At 35.7% G+C, this 20,894-nt stretch overlaps 2 protein-coding genes across 7 annotated transcripts in view; one reads left to right on the top strand and one right to left on the bottom strand.

The window, feature by feature from the left end:
• The window catches only part of Nna1 (Nna1 carboxypeptidase), a 28,188-nt gene extending 13,164 nt beyond the window's left edge, over nt 1–15,024 (bottom strand). For 3 of the 5 annotated variants that reach the window (XM_089264584.1, XM_089264585.1, XM_089264586.1), the window contains exon 1: nt 14,706–15,024. In XM_089264584.1, the coding sequence (XP_089120710.1) occupies nt 14,706–14,787 (82 nt within the window). In that variant the 5' untranslated portion in view covers nt 14,788–15,024. Of the gene's footprint in view, nt 1–4,520; nt 4,608–14,705 lie in introns of those variants that run through there. The other 2 variants (XM_089264587.1, XM_089264588.1) reach the window with 2 other exon arrangements.
• The window catches only part of Nadsyn (NAD synthetase), a 32,461-nt gene extending 13,472 nt beyond the window's left edge, over nt 1–18,989 (top strand). The window contains exons 2-5 of one of the 2 annotated variants that reach the window (XM_089264636.1): nt 15,779–15,938; nt 16,008–16,097; nt 16,166–17,599; nt 17,676–18,989. In XM_089264636.1, the coding sequence (XP_089120762.1) occupies nt 15,793–15,938; nt 16,008–16,097; nt 16,166–17,599; nt 17,676–18,360 (2,355 nt within the window). In that variant the 5' untranslated portion in view covers nt 15,779–15,792 and the 3' untranslated portion in view covers nt 18,361–18,989. Of the gene's footprint in view, nt 1–15,778; nt 15,939–16,007; nt 16,098–16,165; nt 17,600–17,675 lie in introns of those variants that run through there. The other variant, XM_089264637.1, reaches the window with a different exon arrangement.
• Nucleotides 18,990–20,894: the final 1,905 nt, after the last annotated feature.

Genomic DNA, 20,894 nt, shown 5'->3' with positions numbered 1-20,894 from the left:
TTGACAGATTTTGGATATCGCGTCTTTTTTGCCACTAAAAAAACATTTATTTTAAGTACTCAGGACTTGTGCTTTAGATATACACACAAAAGAACATTATGATCACATTTAAAAGTTTGAAGATAATCCTACTACTAGATAATAGTTGTTAGCTGCGCAGTTAGCAGAGCGCGTGTTTACAAGTACGAAAAGTTGTTGGACGTATGTGTTTTTGTATACGTGTATAAAAGTGCATAACGAACGAAATATCAGTTCTTTGCAGGGTATCTCAAAGTTGAGCGTTCTCGACTAGAGCAGTCTTACTTGTTACTTTTTATACCCTGAACCCATTGAAAATGGGAAATCAGGGTATAATGGTTTTGTTAAAATGTATGTGACAGGCAGAAGGAGGCGTGGCAGACCCCACAAAGTATATATATTCTTGATCAGGGCGACGAGCTGAGTCGATTTGGCCCTGTCCGTCTGTCTGTCCGTCCGTCCCTCCGTCCGTCTGTCTGTCCGTCCGTCCGTCCGTCCGTATGTATGAACGCGTCGATTTCAGAAGATATAAAAGCTAGAGACTTCAACTTTTTTTTAAAATGTCCGTATATATCACGCGCATATCGAGTTTATCACTAAAAAACGATAACTCATTCCGATACTTTTTAATCGATAAAAAACCTTATCGAAGATCACTTAAAAAATTATATCTCCTACATCTTTCAAGCTAGAGTCTCCAAATTTAAAATGTATATTAAGATATATTTTAGACAGTTTCGGTTTTTGTTAAAATTCACCTCCCACCCCTAAATTCACCCCCTCACCCTCATCTTTGTAAAAGTCGTATATCAAATACTTGTGCTTCGGTATACACATACATTTCAACATTATGATTACTTTCTGAAAGTTTTATTACGATCGTACGTCTAGAAATGAAATTATTCAACAAATAAGTTCTCCTAATATTGCCAACACTGCAACGCAACCCAAGCGCAATCGCCTGTATATGTGAGTGTGTTTGTATGCGTGTGTTTCTTTGTATGCGTGTGTGTGTACATGTGTTTGTGTGCGTGTATTTGTTTGTATGCGTGTGTGTGTGTGTTATTATTGAAATATCAGTTGCTTGTAGGGTTCAGGGGATCTCGTACTCGAGCAGTCTCGACTAGAGCTTTGTTAGTTGTTATACTCATTCACGAAAGAAAATGCTTTTTCCGATATGTCAGAAATCATATTATTTGAAGAGCCAGAAAGTTGAAACTTGGAATACACATCCACATCGACCACCCAAGATCACGGTCTATAGCGGATATATCTACGCCCATTAGGGGCGTGGCAAATCGGATAAAACTGTACCTCCTAGAGTTTTTAAGATAGAAGTTTCAAATTTTGCACGTGAGATAATGTTATGATTCTATGAAGATTGCCGAAAAAAGTATATGTCTACGCCTTTTAGTGGCGTGGAAAATTGGACCTAACGATATAGTGATTTTTCAAATTCTACTATATTTTGGCCACTATTGATGCTAGAGACTTCAAATTTGGTATATATACTCGGGCTGACCTCCCAAGACCAAAAAAGTCTTGGAGGATATATGTCCGCCCACAAAGGGTGTGGCAAACTGCAAAAGTTTATATTACTTAAAGTATAAGAGCTAAAAGCTTCAAATTTTGATAGCTAAGTTACTAGCGCTCTCCTCTATCAATTCCCCAAATAATATTGTGACGCCTTATTAGGGGTGTGGCATATCAAAAAATACATACAGCAAAAAAATTCATTTTAGGAGCATAAGCATCCAAATTTTGCAGCTAGGTTAGGTTAGCTTGTTCCATGAGCTGGCCAAAAATGAAATGTCTACGCCCAGTAGGGGCGTGGCAAATGGAGAAAAACTGAACTTTCTATAGTATTATAGTTAAACTTAGCTACTAAATTGCATATGGGGTGTGAATAACGCCCAACTGCAATGTTCTTACTTGTTATGTTCTATACTTTTACGCACTTGTGTTTTCGATTCGTGAGTGGCAAACCTATCAGCTTGAATTTTATTTACCCTGAAGACGCTAAAAGTATGAAGGTCAAACAATTGCTTGACAAATGTACATATATATATATATATATATATATATATATATATATACATATATATATATATTATATATATATAGTGCAAGTCTGCATTTTCTACATCTCGTATATATATATGGCATATATATATATATATATATATATATATATATATATATATATATATATATATATATATATATATATATATATATATATATATATATATATATATATATTTATGTATACATCCGAAAACATTTTTCTTGATTCAACACAGTGAAATCTCACCCAAAGATGAATAAAAATCTATTTTTACATTTTGTTTATTTGTTTTGAAACACATAAGTACCAAGAGATTTTTATTTCTTTGGTCAAATTTTGTGAAATTTAATTTGAATTATATATTGGTGTAATTTAACTATCGTTACCAAGATAGACTAGCCTCAAATAGTATAAGAAGCATTAGTTGTTATGCCATTTAGTCACAGCTATTCTTTTAATAATTATTTTAGCGGCTCTCTATTCATGAAAGTCGAGTTTCTTCGTATGATTATCCGATAAACTTTATTATTACAGTCGTGGCCCGTCGTAGCTACTCGCACAATTTGTTTTTGACTAAAACCAATGACCAATTAGACTAAGTCTTTTATTGGGCCACAGTCGACGCCAATAGCTGACCGCTAGCCACTCGGCACCCAAACATAGCATGGGCAACACCAGTGAATATTATTTTTTGCACCAAAAACAGAAGCAACAATATAGACTGCAAAGCTTTTATATAGTATTCAGCCTCCCAAACAATCGTATATTGCGAAGCTTTGCGTTTTCCGCGGCAGAAACTTTTGGCTCGCAATTAAAAAAAGACATTGAATACAATAAAAATATTTGTAATAACAAGTAGAAGTGTTTTTAGCCTTGGGTATCCGACTCAACTATACCCTATTCTGTAAATCCTTTTAATGAACAAGTAAAAACTCTCTAGTTTAAGTGCCTGACTAGAAACAGCAGTGCGGCTGAGCACTATATTTGTTAGAAATTATTTTCAGAATATTGAGTTTACCGAACAGCACTACTACTAGTATGGTGTATGTGCTTATATGAACTTGTATTTAATAACAAAAAAAAAAATATATATATATTAGTGATCCCGTTTCAGTAATATCAGCATTTTTAAGATCAACAGCATGCTCGTCGATTATAAACAACATTAAAATCTGCATATTTCATTGAATATACTTAAATTTAATAAATATGTTAAAGAATTTAACATATTGCCTAATAATACAAATCAGAATTGTATATAATGCACACAACACGTCGGCCTAAAGACGAAAGAAGTAGAATATTCGAAGTGAATTTTTATTTCAATCGATAACATTAAAAACAAATCGATTTGATCGAAATTAACTAAGTCTATGTGTGCTATATAGGGAGACCAACAAAATTTCAAGTCTACAGGAGAAATAGTCTAGTGCGCTTATGATCTTCATAAAATTATTTGAAAATATCAAGTACTTCGCAAAAGGTAGCTTTACCGTATGTAATCGATTAAGGAGCTTAAGATCGACATATTAATAATAATGTAGCACAGCAACGGTTAGAGTTGCAAGTAGTCAAATATAAATTATACGAAATTACTAAACAAGCGTAAAAACGTGTTGTCATAACAACCATAGTGTCAACGACAGCGTTGACAACTAAGAAAGCTCTAGCAAAGACTGCTCGACTACGAGATCCCCTTAACTCTTCAAAGATCTAGTATTGTCAATAATTTTTACTTTCTTTTCTCCTTGTGCAAGAAACACCACATGCACACAGACGATACGCACGTATGTAGTGTATGGTGTGGGCTTACCATGGGAACTTAATTGTTAAATAACATAATGTTCAGAAAATATTTCTATATCATTCTTTCTATCTGTCCGTATGTGTGAATACATTTTCACAAAAACATATCCTTATTTCACACCTTCAATGGGTTGAAGTATGTAGAAATACCCTAGCCACATTTAATTGCTTAGGTAATCCCTACAGATTAGCAATTATAAAACGCGAAAGCTTTCATGCTCAGCGAAGATGCTCTTGAATACTAAAACGGAACAATTCAAAAATGGCTAACATTGGTTCATAGCATCTTTCAATGTTCAATTTTATAATGCTGATGACAGAACTTTTTGATGACTCTTTTAATGAAAGTCGTATTTGTATTATTATACCTATTTCAAAAATAGTACTTTTATACATAATTCCACGGCACGGCCTTCGACTGTTTCAGTATTAAATATCACAACAATAAACAGAGTAATTAAAACTATAAATCAAATATATAATTAATTAATTATTATATTTGATCATAAATCAGCGAATATTGCAAAGCAACAAAAATAGTTTAACTTTGAAACTCGAGTATTTACCTGATATCTTTGATTTATAGTTTTATATATATTTACATATATATATTTGTATACATTTTTACCTCCACTGGATGTTGTTAGTGTGCAAATTGGAAATAACTGAGCTTGCAAATACTGCACGCGACCAGCGTTGAAGTCCATAGTAACGCTCACTCTATATATATATATCTATACACATATGTATATATGGAAGAATAGGTCCAGTATTGCTGCTTCAAATTACTCAAAACATTCACTTATGTACGTGTATGAAACGTAAAGAAATATATATTTCATATTGAAATAGTTTATTTTGGTACTTAGTCAATTACACTCAGACTAAGAACTGCTTGGACTATACAATTTATTTGCTATTGTTCTTTTACAACTGCCTCATCTGCTCAGTCGCTTTTTGCGGTGTTAACACTCTTTTGCGGCGTTTCGCCACGTTGCTGAAAATAAAATGAGCCCTTTTGTGTTGTTGACGTCGCATAACAGCTAATACGGTAACGAAAAAAAAAAAAAGAAAGAAAAAACAAAGACAAAAAATAGCAAGTCGCTATCGTTTTTCGTAGCGGGTAGCAAGGTAACTTGCCACCAATTTACGGTACAATTCAAACGATACCAAATAAACTGTAGTCGTCATTATATTGAGTTTGTCATACACCGCTAAAAAATTAAACTGTTGACCCAGTTAGGAATAGAAAGAAGTTATGCGGTACATTCTTATAACGGAATGTAGAGTTGTTCACCATTTGCATTTTTGTTGTCATTTGAAAACATGAGTTGAATTTTCGAATTGACTGCAAGAACAGCGAAGAATCTAGATCAGTACCTTAGGAAGCCGTGCAATGGTTCCGGCGGTGTTTTAATTTCTGGGAGTTTTACTTTTCTTTACAATTTGAAGTTCAAGGGCATGGCAGTGCGGGCATTCCTTGTCCAATGTACCAATGGCCACTTTGGGATGAGCGTAATATTCAATACCAGGCTCATACTGCGCCATTCTCCTTTCTTTGTGATGATCTTTGTGATCTGCTATCTTGGATGCCTCTAGGTTTGTGTGTTCGAAGACTCAAATTAGCCCTCTCGCGTTTTCGTGGCATTGTTGTCTTTTAATCAAACGTAAAAATATCAAGGTGAACAAGTAAAAAACCTCTAGTCGAGACTGCTCGACTACGAAATCCCCGTGAGCAGAAAAACACGGGGATGCAAGCATAAACACGCATTGGCTTCAGTGTGGGCTCAATATGGAAATTTAATTGCTTAATAACTCTTCTTGTTGATGGACTATCTTCATGAAACTTACAGGTCGTTATTATAACATTAATGCGTGTATATGCCAAAGCAAGCACTAAGGTGATGGGATTGGATATAGGGGTGGGGGTAAATTACAACAAAAATTTTACATTTAAAATTTGGGAGCTCTGGAATAGATATCGATTTTTAGGGAAAAATTGGATATTCGCGTGATGTACACGAACCTAGGAAAAAAATTTCACGTCTCTAGCTCTTATATCATCTGAGATCGACGCGTTCATACATACGGACGGACGGACGGGGGTTCAGGGCTTAGGAGACAAACAGCAAGTAAGAGAGGTTTAGTCGAGAACGGCATTTTTGTCGAAAATACTTTAACGTTTCCATTAGTTCTACATTTTTATAAACATATACATAAATGAATGTCGGGCACTCCATCAAAAATCGGAATACAAGAATATTTTTGTACCATAGCATGTGGCGTAGCTCATCCCTTATATAAATGTTTGATTATAACGACGAACTGAGTCGTCTTAGCGCTTAGCGCTCTTAATGCGACTTAACATTTTTGTAGATCCGTGTAGCGTTTTCGAATGATAGCTCTCTTTGCATAAATTTTATCGATTTAAAGTCTAATCGAAATTATAATTAATATCTTCTGTTATAATATATACTGTTATAATAAATAGCTTTTTCGTCTTTAGAGTTGAAGTCTTAAGTTCGTAATTTATGTAATGTATACATACACACGCACGTATAAGAACGCGCCTGCTAACTGCGCAGTAAGCAGCGACTGCGCTTGGGCTGCGCGGCAGTGTGGGCTATATTATACGAAATTATTTGTTGAATGATTTAATTTCTAGATTACGATTAGGGGCGAAGGGTACGTGGTATCCAAAATCTGTTCATTACAAAATGTTTGTATTTATCATTTATATATATACACAGTAAATCTTAACTTTCCAGGACAAAAATTGTTCAATTGAGGCTGAAAAGACAAAGCAATTTTCCGACTGTTCTCGATAAAAAAGTTATTGGATGATTTATCGAAAAAATAAGTCAAACTCGTACTGCGTATGGTATACACGAGTGTGCATGCCTAATTTCAGCTCTCTAGCTTTTATATCTTCTGAGATCGACGCACATCAGGGTACAATGGTTTTGTTAAAAGTATGTAACAGGCAGAAGGAGGCGTGGCAGACCCCACAAAGTATATATATTCTTGACGAGGGCAACAAACTGAGTCAATTTGGCCCTGTCCGTCTGTCTGTCCGTCCGTCCGTCCGTATGTATGAACGCGTCGATTTCAGAAGATATAAGAGCTAGAGACTTCAACTTTTTTTTTAAAATGTCCGTATATAGCGCGCGCATATCGAGTTTATCACTTAAAAACGAGAAATCATTCCGATACTTTTTTATCGATAAAAAACCTTATTGAAAATCAATTAAAAAAATATATCTCCTACATCTTTCAAGCTAGAGTCAGAAATTCAAAATGTATATTAAGATGCATTTTATACAATTTCGGTTTTTGTTAAAATTTACTCCCACCCCTAAATCCACTCCCTCACCCTCATCTTTGTAAAAGTCGTATATCAAATACTAGAGACTTGTGCTTCGGTATACACATCAATTCAATCATTATGATTACGTTCTGAAAGTTTCATTACGATCGTACGTCTAGAAATTAAATTATTCAACAAATAAGTTCTCAAAATATCGCCAACACTGCAGCGCAACCCAAGCGCAATCGCCTGTATATGCGTGTGTGTGTGTGTGTGTTTGTTGGTATGCATGTGTGTGTGCGTGTATTTGTTTGTATGCGTGTGTGTGTGTGTTATTATTGAAATATCAGTTGCTTGTAGGGTTCAGGGGATCTCGTACTCGAGCAGTCTCGACTAGAGCTTTCTTACTTTTTTTGTACCCTGAACCCATTGAAAATGGGAAATCAGGGTATAATGTTTTTGTGTAAAAGTATGTAACAGGCAGAAGGAATCATCGCAGACCCCATAAAGTATATATATTCTTGATCAGCACGACGAGCTGAGTCGATATAGCCCTGTCAGTCTGTCCGTCCGTCCGTCCGTATGAACGCCGAGATCTCAGAAGATATAAGAGCTAGAGAGCTGAAATTTTGTGTGTATATCGTGTATACCATACGCAGTACGAGTTTGCTTTATTTTTTCGATAACTCATCCGATAACTTTTTTATTGAGAATAATCGAAAAATTGATTTTGTTTTTTGAGCCCCATCGGAGTACTATTAGACGTGGAGACTTCAGATTTACTGTGTATATACATAGGATGAATACAACATACATACATTTTGTAATCAACGGATTTTGGATACCACGCCCCCTTCGCCCCCAATTTGTAAAAAACGTATATCAAGTACTAGAGACTTGTGCTTTGGAATGTACACACATTTTGACCATATAATTACGCCCTGAAAATGTCATTAAGATCGTGTGTTTACAAAAGAAGTTATTCACCAAGTAAATTCTCATACCATTGCCCACACTGCAGCGCAGCCCAAGCGCCGTCACTGCTCTTTGCGCAGTTAGCAGAGCGTGGGCGCGTGAGGGTGGATGCATATATATGTATGTGTGTGTGCATAAAAAAAGGGCAGAATGATAAGAATATCAGCTTGGAGGGTTCAGGTTATCTCCTAGTCGAGCAGTCTCGACTAGAGTCTTCTTACTTGTTTTTTTTGTGTACGTGTTTGTGTATGGAAAAGAGGTGAAGAATAATTGCAACTTTAGTTCTTCAAATGGTACAGGGATTTCGATTTGAGTAGTTTGGACTAGAGCATTCCCTGATTTGCCATTTTCAATAGGTTCAGGTAATGGAAGGAGGCGTGGCAGACCCCACAAAGTATATATATTCTTGATGAGAGCAACGAGCTGAGTTTATTCAGCCCTGACCGTTTGTCTGTCTGTCCGTCTGCCAGTATGCTTGAACGCGTCGATCTCAGAAGATATAAAAGCTAGAGACTTGAAATTTGTTTTTCTAGGTCCGATAACTGATCCCGTAATTTGTTTATCAATTAAAAACTTTATCGAAAATCAGATATAAAATTATATCTCCGAAATCTTTAAAGCTAGAGTCTCCATATATATAATATAGATTGAGATGATCTTTACATAATTTCGATTTTCGTTATATTTTGGATACCGACTCCAAATTCAAAATCCCCTGTGAAGGCTAGATGCCAGTATAGTTGAGTGATTTTTTTTTTTTTTTTTTTTTTTTTTTTTTTTTTTATATATATATATATTTGTCAAATATTCAATAGAATATGTAGATGCTGAAAATTTAAATAGATTTCGTTTTGTGCCATTAGACTTCCGAAAAGAAAAGTTGTGGTGATAGCAGCACGACACTCGATCGAGGAGTCTCGGGTTCGACTCCAAAACACGCAATTTATGTTTGCTTACTTTACAAGAGTTGATAAGCTCGCATACCGATACAAAAATGATTATACATGTAGCACTCATTCACTTTATGTGAATGAATAATAAATACATACATATGTATGTATATTAGCACTATGACCTTTGAGGCAATTTACAGTTACCACAGTAGTATTTTGATGAATATTCAGGACAAGAAATTAAATATAATTATATCATTTATATTTTTAAACATATCGAAATTTAAATTTTGAGCTGTACTAAATGTGATTATGTTACTAGTAACTTCCTCTATTAATTTCCCAAAAAATTTTGTTACCCCTCTTTAGGGGCATAGTGGCATATCGAAAAATACCCTGTAATTTTCTCGTTTTTGGAGCGTATGCATCCAAGTTTTGCAGTTAGGTTATCGTTAGCTTGTTTTATAAACTGGCCAAAAATGAATTTTCTACAGTGCACTATGGGTAAAAAGTCGATTTTTTTGGCATTTATTCAAAAAAAATTTTGTTTACAATTTAAAATTTTCTTTTATTTATTGAATATATATACTTCAACTAGATTGAATAGTATTTTTTTTTAAATTTAGCGACTACCATTAATATTTTACACATACTCAAAGTCAGCTGTTGCATAGTTGCGTTTGATATATAAAAAGCGCGGGAAATTTTGTTCAACTTGCAATTAAAGTGGAGCTTTTGTGTAAACATAAACAAAAAAAAGTGTATAATGGAAAACGTACCTAATGGTATGTACAATAAGTTATTGCTATTACTTTTTGATTGTAATTGTGTTATTGTCCAGTTGTCCAGTGTGTTGTCTGTGTGTATTTTTAGCTAAAAATTAACAAATGTACTTGTGTTCCGTGGAGTATTACTTTTGTGCAGCACACCACTTCACAGAGGTTTGATATAACAGTTGTTGTGTATTATGTCCAGGTTCGGAATCTATTAACCTCGTTTGCTCCTTTTTGTTCCTTTTGGAAAAAAATTAGTTTTTGCAGTTAAAAACGAGTTTTGTCGTGCAGAGCTTGTGGAGGTATGGACCAACAACAACCGCCAAGAAGGCGCGGTAAAAACTTTATTATTGAAAAAATTAACAATAATATTAGCGAAAATATTAATAATCTAATTGATAAAAGAGTAAAGCAATTTGTAGAGTATATAAAGAAGCATCTGCCAAAGTGCAACCGGAATTTGGAAAGGTTTAAAATGCATCATGCTAGGTGGCTTGAAGGCAGGGTGATAATTGATTGTGAAGGTACTTTGGAAAGTACTTCGGTACTTCGGAAATTTTTAGAACTTCTTCTACAAATTTGCAATATGGAGTTAGCCCTCTGCATGCTTGGATTCGATTCCTTAAGTTTGTATTGAAAATATCGTACAGAATCCAAATTAAAAAATGGCGTGTTAAGGATGTCGACAAACAAAAGGTATCATTGCGTAAACAAGAAATTAAGCGGAGGCTGTGGGATGAAATGGGTCTTCATGTGGATAAACCCAGGCCTAATGGAAGTGGAAATATCAATGATGTTCACAAAATTTTGGTGCATGGATACCAAATTATGGGTACTTGCATAATTCCTGTTGGCATATTAGGAGAAAACGCGTCTGAATCCCGGAACAAGCTGTATAGAAATGATAGGAAATCTCACGCCAGGAAATGTAGCCGATTAGAGAATTTAACTGATATATTTAATAGGGCTTTAGACTCATCTGATCCACTTCTCTCTTCACTCAGTTTAAAAGAACGCGAAAAGAAAAACAAGAAAAAAAAAATCCCAAAAGAAGTTATTGAACTTTTGGAAGATCCCAATTTTCAATTACCAGCAACATTTGAAGGCTTCATGGAGCCAACCTTAGTTGAAGAAGAAAATGAAGACGAAAATGAGGATGAGGATGAGGAAAATGAAGATCAAAACATAGATGATAAAAATTTAGAGTTAAATTTTGAATTAGATGAAGAAAATGAAGACTATTCAGTTTAAAATTATATCGCATATATTTTATATATCCCTAAGAGTCTTCAAATATTAATATTTGCTTGCAGTTGAATGAAATATAATAAAAATATAATTTAAAGTTGCTAAAAGTGTACAAAAAAGTTATTAAAAATAATTTGAGCCCACAGGTAATGATTTTTAATTTAATATAATATGTAAAAGGGGCGCAAAATTTGAATGCCACGCCCAATTGTAAAAAAAAAAAATCCGAATTTCCTTTTTAATATTAATAATATATTCCTAAAATTTCAAGTTCCTAGCTCTTCATTTACAATTAATGCCAAAAAAATCGACTTTTTACCCATAGTGCAGTGTGAGAGAAAAACTTAGCTACTAAATTGCTGATGGGATGTGTATGAGTATTCCGCAGTCGTTAACGCTCGATTTCAACGTTCTTACTTATTATACCCTGAAACCATTGAAAATGGGAAATCAGGGTATATTGGTTTGAAATGTATATAACAGGCAGAAGGAGGCGATACAGTCCCCATAAAGTGTATATATTCTTGATCAGGGTGCCGAGCTGAGTTGATTGGGCCCTGTCCGTCTGTCCGTATTTATAGCATTCATATCGATTTAATTTCAACAAATCGATAACTTTTCCCATTATTTTGTTATCGAACAAAAACATTATCGAAAATTAGTTATAAAACTATTCTCCTACGTCTTTTAACCTAGAGTCTCAAAATTTTAATTATATATTAAGATACATATTACACAATTTCGATATTTCTATGTCCACCCCCTCACCGTCATATTTGTAAAGGTAGTATTTCAAATACTAGCGACTTCGGCACGTAAACGCACTTTAATGTTACAATCACGATCTGAATATTTCATGGGCATAGTCCATCAACAAATTAATGTATGAAACAATTAAGTTCCCATAGCACGCCCACATTACCATGTGTGAATAATTATTACAAATATCAGTTGCTCAAAGGGTTCAGGTTACCTCGTAGTCGAGCAGTCTCGACTAGAGTCGTCTTACTTGTTTTGTGTGTAATCAGTGTAATAAGATCTTATATAGTTTTTAATAATAATGATAATATGAAGAATTGAGGAAAATATAGAGTAACTAGTGTACGTGTACTAGAACTTGTTTCCGCTGTTGGACACATTCCAAGCATGTGTCATTAAATTTGTCAGCGGCAACAAATCGTTCGAGCATTGCATTATGTCACCAAGCAGCAATGATCACAAAATCTATGTATTTTCTAATTTGGCAAGTTGCCGTGACAGCCAAGGTAACATGTAGTCAGTAAACGCTATATATCCGTCAATGTTCACTTTTCATTGGCATTGCTTATATGTTCGTTATTTTATCTGCAGAAAAGCAAGTAAAAATACTGTGATGGAATGTTTGGCCAGAAGGCACGATGTAAATTTGATTTATACCATATTTCTATTTATACACAGCCGCACATATTCCTATAAAAAGGCACGCACTTCGTGTGTTGTACGTTATTAATAACACAACTAGTCCAAACCGAAGGCCTAAGCAGCCAGCGCTTCACTTGTTAAGCTAGCTCATAATTATACTCATTCAAGAAAGTGAATTAGCATATTGGTTTTGTGCACTGTCCGTCTTGTCCGTCCGTCTGTCCGTATGAACGCAAACTTTTAGTTGGAAAGCTAGAAATCGGAAATTTGGAATGTAGATCTGCATTGACCACCCAAGATCACGAGCTATGGCGGATATATATACGCCCATGGGGGGCGTGGCAACCCGGATATAACTGTATCTCCAAGACTTTTACAGCCACGGCTGATATTCGATAGTTCACTGAAAATTTCAATTTCTAGAACAGCTGTCGTTCACAATTTTTTACGTCTAGGTTTAATTTCGAAGCTTGACATATGGGCTCGCCATTTTCTTACTGAATGAAATTTTTTTGTTGCATTAACAATTATGATTCTCTTATCAAACGTGAAGGAAATGATGCATTCTTTATGGGCATTGTTACTGGCAATAAAAAGTGAGTTGTTTAAAACAGTGAAAAGCGAAAGAGATCATGGTCTAAAAAAAAAATGAACTAGCTTAAACGACTTTAAAGACTGATACTCATAAATAAAAAAAGGATCTCACAGTGATCAGCTGGACAAACAGAAGAGGTCCGAAATGATTGAAAAGCTGTAGTCTTTTACCAGAATAATGCGAGATCTCATCATACATGTTTAAAAAAGCTTTTGCAGTCGAGACTGCTCGACTACGAAATCTCTTAAACCCTTCAAAGAATTCATATTTCCCAAAAATTGTTCGAGTCTTTCTGCTTACACAAGAAACACACACAATCATACACAAACAAGTAAGAAGACTCTAGTCGAGACTGCTCGACTAGGAGATACCCTGAACCCTCCAAGCTGATATTCTTATCAATCTGCACTTTTTTTATGCACGCACACATACATTTTATGCATCCACCCTCACGCGCCCGCGCTCTGCTAACTGCGCAAAAAGCAGTGACGGCGCTTGGGCTGCGCTGCAGTGTGGGCAATGGTATGAGAATTTACTTGGTGAATAACTTCTTTTGTAAACACACGATCTTAATGACATTTTCAGGGCGTAATTATATGGCTAATATGTGTACATTCCAAAGCACAAGTCTCTAGTACTTGAAATACGTTTTTTACAAATTGGGGGCGAAGGGGGCGTGGTATCCAAAATCTGTTGATTACAAAATGTTTGTATTCATCATATGTATATACACAATAAATCTGAAGTCTCCACGTCTAATAGTACTCCGATGAGGCTCAAAAAACAAAATCAATTTTTCGATTATTCTCGATAAAAAAGTTATCGGATGAGTTATCGAAAAAATAAAGCAAACTCGTACTGCGTATGGTAGACACGAGTACGCACACAAAATTTCAAAATTTCTATCTAGCTGTTATATCTTCTGAGATCTCGGCGTTCATACGGACGGACGGACGGACAGACGGACAGGGCTATATCGCCTCAGCTCGTCGTGCTGATCAAGAATATATATTCTTTATGGGGTCTGCGATGATTCCTTCTGCCTGTTACATACTTTTTCACAAAAACATTATACCCTGATTTCCCATTTTCAATGGGTTCAGGGTATAAAAAACGTAGGGATGCAAAAAACCCGCATTGGCTGCAATGTGGGCTTACTATGGAAACTTAATTCCTTAACAACTTTTCTTGTTGATGAACTATGCTCATGAAACTTTCAGGTCGTTATTATAACATCAAAGTGCGTGCGATATGCCAAAGCACAAGTCTCTAGTATTTGAAATACGCATTTTACAAAGGTGACGGTGAGGGGGTGGATGTAGGGGTGGGGGTGAATTACAACAAAAACCAATTGTATAAAATACATATATCTTTCTGCCTGTGAGATAATTTTAATAAAACCATTATACTCTGATTTCCCATTTTCAATGGGTTAAGTCTCTTGTTTTAATAGCAACGAAATGGTTTGAGCTCATACGGCAATATAATCTTTTCACTTCAAGCTATTGTATGTTATAAACTCCGATTGATATTCGAAATCACCAAAAGATTATAATGAACGCTTTTAATATTTACTGTCGACTATCGATGTCATGATTTTAATGCTGAAAATCGGACTTACCATCACATTGTTTCTGATGTTGGGTTTCAATGTTTTCATGCGCTTCCCTTGCCACCCAATTGTCCCTGGCGAACTTCTGCATGCTGCACTATTTGCGCCTAGAATCCACAGTGATTGCCTAATAATCAATACGCTTCCTGTATGTGAATGTTAGATGTAAGTGAAAAATGTTAAACGCTTTGCGCACAAATTTTGTTTAACGTTTAAATAAGTGATAATTTCAACCAGATTTTCTCGTGCTCAAATCAAACTATGCTGTCTGCTTCTGTATTGTGTATATGTACTGAACGAAATTAACGTCTCGGCCTGCTCAAAAAAAAAAAAAAAATGAAAATAAATAAATAAATAAAAAAAAAAAAGAAAAACATACAAAAAGGAAAAGCAAACTTGATTCATTATTGAAATTACAATTTTTTTTAGAAAAATTTATACAGTGACGAGTTTAATTATTGGCACACCAAGCTTTTTTAACAATAACAACTTAGGTTTTTGAAGTTCTTTTGATAAAAAAAAGTAAGCACATAGAATAGGGTATCTATCTATAAACAGACTCTATTTTTTTGTCAATACCATCGAAACAGAGCGCGTTATCGAATATTTAAAAGAAATTAGATCTATGTGTCATATTGGACCTAAGGATTTAAGGTTATGTGTGTAGATATAATGTATATATTTTTTTGTATGCCGTTACATATATACAATTTCAATATTACTACAATTTAACTTTTACTTGTGTTTTATGTAGTTTCTGGATATTTGATGTAAAGTCATATGTGCATATTGGTAGATATGAATGAAAATAAATTATATAAAAGGTACTATAGAGTTCTCAGTTGGAATGCAAAAAAGTTTGCTTCTAGCTTTGCCGCAATTGTGCACAGTGAAATGGCTTATATATTAAAAATTTTCGGTTTCGTCAACCCTTACTTATGTGACGTCAACACCTGACTTTGTTTAATCAATAACTTGAACAGAATCAATGGCAACACAAATAGCAATAACAAATAGATTTTATAACTCTGTGAATTTATTTGAAAATCAATTAAAGGAATTACATCTGTCTTTGGTTGCAGTATTTCGACAAAAAATGGGACGCAAAATAACTGTGGCGGTAACTACGCTGAACCAATGGGCTCTGGACTTCGAGGGTAACATGGCTAGAATTTTGCAGTCCATACTGGAGGCTAAGGATATGGGCGCCAGTTATCGAACTGGTCCAGAACTGGAGGTATGGTAGGTACATAGGAAAGAACTTTTGGCATTATAAAATATATTATATAATATTTTATTAACTCTTGACAGTGGGTACAGCTGCGAAGATCATTTTCGTGAACCAGATACTTTTCTCCACTCCTGGGAGACATTCCTAGAAATCATGATGTCCCCGTTTTGGTTAGCGTTAACAATTCACATCTCTAATTTCTTTGCGGATGTTGTTGATTTTTTTGTTTGATTTACAGCGAAAATATGCTAGTGGATGTGGGCATGCCAGTGATGCATCAGAATGTTGCTTACAATTGCCGGATCGCATTTTTTAATCGTAAACTTTTGTTAATCCGTCCTAAGATGGCAATGTGCGACGATGGCAACTATCGCGAGTCCCGCTGGTTTACTGCCTGGACGAAAGCGCAGAAAACGGAGGAATACTTGCTGCCTCACCTTATTAAAGAACACACTGGTCAAGAAACGGTGCCTTTTGGTGATGCAGTAATTGCTACCCCCGAAACGTGTATCGGGTATGAGATATGTGAAGAGCTATGGAATGTTCGTAGCAAACATATAGAGATGTCACTTTCGGGTGTTGAGATAATAGTTAACGGCTCTGGAAGCTATATGGAGCTTCGTAAAGCACACATAACCAACGATCTCATTTGCAACGCAAGCTTTAAGGCAGGAGGTGCCTATCTTTTCAGTAACTTACGGGGCTGCGATGGCCAAAGAGTTTATTTTAATGGTTGCTCTGCCATAGCACTTAATGGTGAAATTTTGGCGCGGGGAAAGCAATTTGCACTACAAGATGTTGAAGTAACCTTGGCCACCATTGATCTGGAGGAAATTCGTGCCTACCGTGTTAGTCTCAGGTCACGCTGTTCGTCAGCGGCTGGAGCAGTAGTCTATCCTCGAATACGCTGCGACTTTGAGATGTCTACACATAACGATATATTTAAGACACCAACGCCAGCATTGCACTTTACGTATTCCTCGCCAGAGGAAGAAATCGCATTGGGGCCAGCTTGTTGGCTTTGGGATTATCTACGACGTTCGGGTCAGGGTGGTTTTTTTTTACCACTTAGTGGAGGTGTTGACTCCAGTAGTTCAGCAACAATAGTTTATTCCATGTGCAGGCAAATAGTACAGGCGGTTCAACATGGCGATGCGCAAGTGCTCTATGATATACGCAAAATACTTGCTGATTCTGATTATACCCCCATTAATGCAGCAGCGCTATGTAATAGACTTTTAGTCACATGTTACATGGGAAGTGTCAACAGTAGCAAGGAAACGCGACGTCGTGCTGCTCAACTGGCTAACCAAATTGGCAGCTATCATATTGAGATAAGCATCGATTTGGCAGTAAACGCGCTGCTGGGGATTTTTAATGCAGTAACAGGATTGACACCAGTTTTTCGCACGCAAGGCGGTTGCGCTCGGCAAAATCTGGCCTTACAAAATATTCAGTCCCGTATACGCATGGTGTTGGCTTATATATTTGCTCAATTAATGCTTTGGGTTCGCAACAGACCTGGTGGTTTGCTTGTTCTAGGCTCATCTAATGTTGATGAATCGTTGCGTGGCTATCTAACAAAATATGATTGTTCCTCAGCGGATATTAATCCCATTGGTGGCATATCCAAGACAGATCTATTAAGATTTCTGTCTTATGCAAAAAAAAAGTAAGCACATTTATATAAAGTAAATAACTTCAAATTATTGCAATATTAACAACCACATTTGATTGATTTATTAAAGATACAGTCTTACTGCGCTGGAATCTATAATTGACGCTCCGCCGACAGCCGAGTTGGAACCGTTGTTGGAGAATGGGCAGCTATTGCAAACAGATGAAGAAGATATGGGAATGAGCTATTCCGAATTGAGCGAATATGGTCGTTTGCGCAAACAATTTTTTTGCGGTCCCTACAGCATGTTCTGCAGGCTAGTGTCTACATGGAAAAGCGATTTAACACCTAAAGAAGTAGCTGAAAAAGTAAAACACTTTTTCCGCTGCTACGCAATAAACCGACATAAAATGACTGTACTGACACCTTCAGTACATGCCGAAATCTATAGTCCCGATGACAATCGATTCGATCATCGGCCATTCCTTTATCGTGCAAATTGGAGTTGGCAGTTTAAAGCTATTGATGATGAGATCGATAAGTTGCAGTCTGCCTACGCTCCTTCATCCACTCAAATAAGGCCGAACAGCGATGATCTGGTGCCCTCACTTGACACCAGTACTCAGCAATCTTTGCATATGGATGACTCAAAGCACTCGTCACCAATGTCCTCTGCATCTTTCGATGGTGTGTCTGCTGCAGGCCACCTGCTTATTGACAATGTCGAAACGCAAGGTGCAAAATCTAGCGGATTTTCAAAAGTACATGTGAATGTTCTTGGCAAGCTTAAGGATCGCACTGGTATACCAGTCTAATTAAGTCATATGTGGAACTTTTATATCTTAGTAATTACCAAGTCATTTAACGTTAAGACGATTGCCTATGGTCAAAAAGTTCGCTTTTATTTAATTTAACTTTTCAATTGTTCTGTGGGCGATTCAATAGAAATATACAAAATTGTGAATATGGAAAATGAATGAATTGAAACCAATGTTAAATACTAGATTGTGAATGTGTGAGTGTAATTGTTGGTACCTTTTTACAGAAAGCATTTAACAATTGCTATTCAGGCATAAACATATGAGGATCGTATACATGCCTCCGACGCACTCAACGACTTGCAGATAGTGCGCTGTGAAAAAATAAGGGTCACATGTACGGACTCTATAAATAGACAAATGAAGACTAACCTTTGCAACCCCAGAGTCAGATTAGACGACCGCTGAGCCTTGCAAATTTAGCGATAGGATAAGAATATAAATTAGACCACCACGGAGTCTTAAAAACTCAGCGATAAGATAAGAATATGTAATAGCCCTATGCTGAGCCTTACACACTCAGCAACAGACACACTAGACTTAAGGGTTAAAAATATGCATCAGTCTGGGTTTATAAACCCAGGCTCAGAAGAATAAAGACCAATTCAAAACTAAACACCATCAAAGTCAAGTGTATTCGTTCAAATGCATATTTATTTTTGTAGGCATGTTAGAGCAATCAACTTAAAACTATATTTTCTGTGTGATCTAATAAGTTTCGCTTGCTCCTTTTTGCTTCAACAATAATAATAATAATAATAAATAATAATAAAGTGGACACACTAGAAAATTAATAAAACTGCTTCCATGGGCTCACAGGGACAAATGATCAAATCATTTAAAAAAATATATTACACTTTTAATAACCACATTAAAAAATACTTGACGAAGTTCACACGTTGCTTTCAAAGATTTAAAGTGACACTCAAGGAGTCTGTTGCAGCCAATTATTATTTTTTGTGATGGGGGGTATAAATCTATAATGGACAAACCGACACTTATCTGCTTAGAAGCGAGAGCGCGACTGAAAGGAAATTTAGCATCTGTCCTTTCATCAAAAAAAAAACTAAACGCAAAATGACTTGATGAAGGTATTAAAAGATACTAGGGAAAATATCAAAATAAGTTTGACTCAACAAATCATTGATCTCCGATGATCTACTAATTATCTAACAAATTAGCAGTCAGTCAACATTCACAATCTAAATAAAGTTTGGGCATGCGAAATACTTCCACCATATTCAGCGACTATGATAATGATAGGCTATTTGAAATTGTGTTAAGCAATGAGGAAGAATAAATATGTAATTCAATTTTTAAAAAGGTGTTGCCCAAAACCAAAATGAAAACGTCGGATATTTTATAATTTATTTTAATTCATATGTGAGAGCTTGAAAATTAAGTTTGATGTCAGAAAAATCGGTCTTTTTGAACATACGCGATTGTCTGTATCTTTGTATGAAATCTATAGTCAGTAGGAGCGCTTGAATCCTACTTCCTTGCCTAAGTTTCATCAATAATTACTCTAAATTGTAGACAAAATACTGATCATAAAAATATCTTGTTCTATTACTGAAATGCTACATTAAACTAAGAACATTTTATAACAGCAGTTCTCTGGCCACGACTGTTAGACTCTACCTTCAGTATTGCAAATTACAGTCAAATCCCGATAATTTGTACCCCGCTAAAAAAATTCGATCTGCTTCAACAAATTCGTGTATTTGTAAAAATTCCATTCATTTTGGTCCCCTCGTAAATTCTTAGTCTTTTTCACAACTTATACAATATTAAGCGTCTTATAAATTAGAATTTTGTTTTCGTAAGATCTTATAATTTGTATTGTACTTTTAACTGCTTTGTCGTTAAATTACCGCTGCATTTTGCAAACGGCTATGTCGCCTGAATGTCATTGTGCATGTTGTATATAGCGCTTCTCACACTGCTTTCGCTTGGTATGTCGAGTTTTATTCGAAGCTTACCAACATGTCTTAAACAAATAGACTTACGCATAAGACCTTATCAATCGCGCAAAACAAGAGATTATTTTAGCCATTGACAATGGAACAACACAAGTAGGCTCTAGTCGAGCCTACTCGACTAGAAGATATATTAAGTTTTCATTCTTTTTAAGTAATATTAGTAGTGCGTAGTGCCGCCATTGTTTGAAATTACCTACAAAATTCGATTAGGAATGGAACTATAAAGTTCTTCAATATAATTCAAGGATATGGTTGATCAAGCGTTTTCAATACTTTAGATTATCTCTGATTTGGTTTCATACTGCTTTCCGCACTCATTCAGTTTCCCGACCAACTATCCTCAGACGTTTTTAATGATATTAAGGTCGGGTGAGTATGGTGGCCACTCCATGAGGTAAACTTTTTGGCCCTGAATTCAGGACTTCATGGATCGGGCGATGCGAATTGGAGCATTATCGTGCTGGAAAGTCCTCTGCAGGTTTTGAACGTTTTGGAAATGTGGAAAAGCAGTTTTTAAAACGATGTTATAGGTCTGAGCGTTCATACGTG

The sequence above is a fragment of the Drosophila navojoa genome, chromosome X (assembly GCF_054131105.1).
Source record: "Drosophila navojoa isolate 15081-1374.11 chromosome X, UAZ_NAV_1.0, whole genome shotgun sequence".
In the NCBI taxonomy this organism is placed as follows: Eukaryota; Metazoa; Arthropoda; class Insecta; order Diptera; family Drosophilidae; genus Drosophila; species Drosophila navojoa.
The sequence above is the reverse complement of the archived record's forward strand: the minus strand, read 5'-3'. Positions and strand labels throughout refer to the sequence as shown.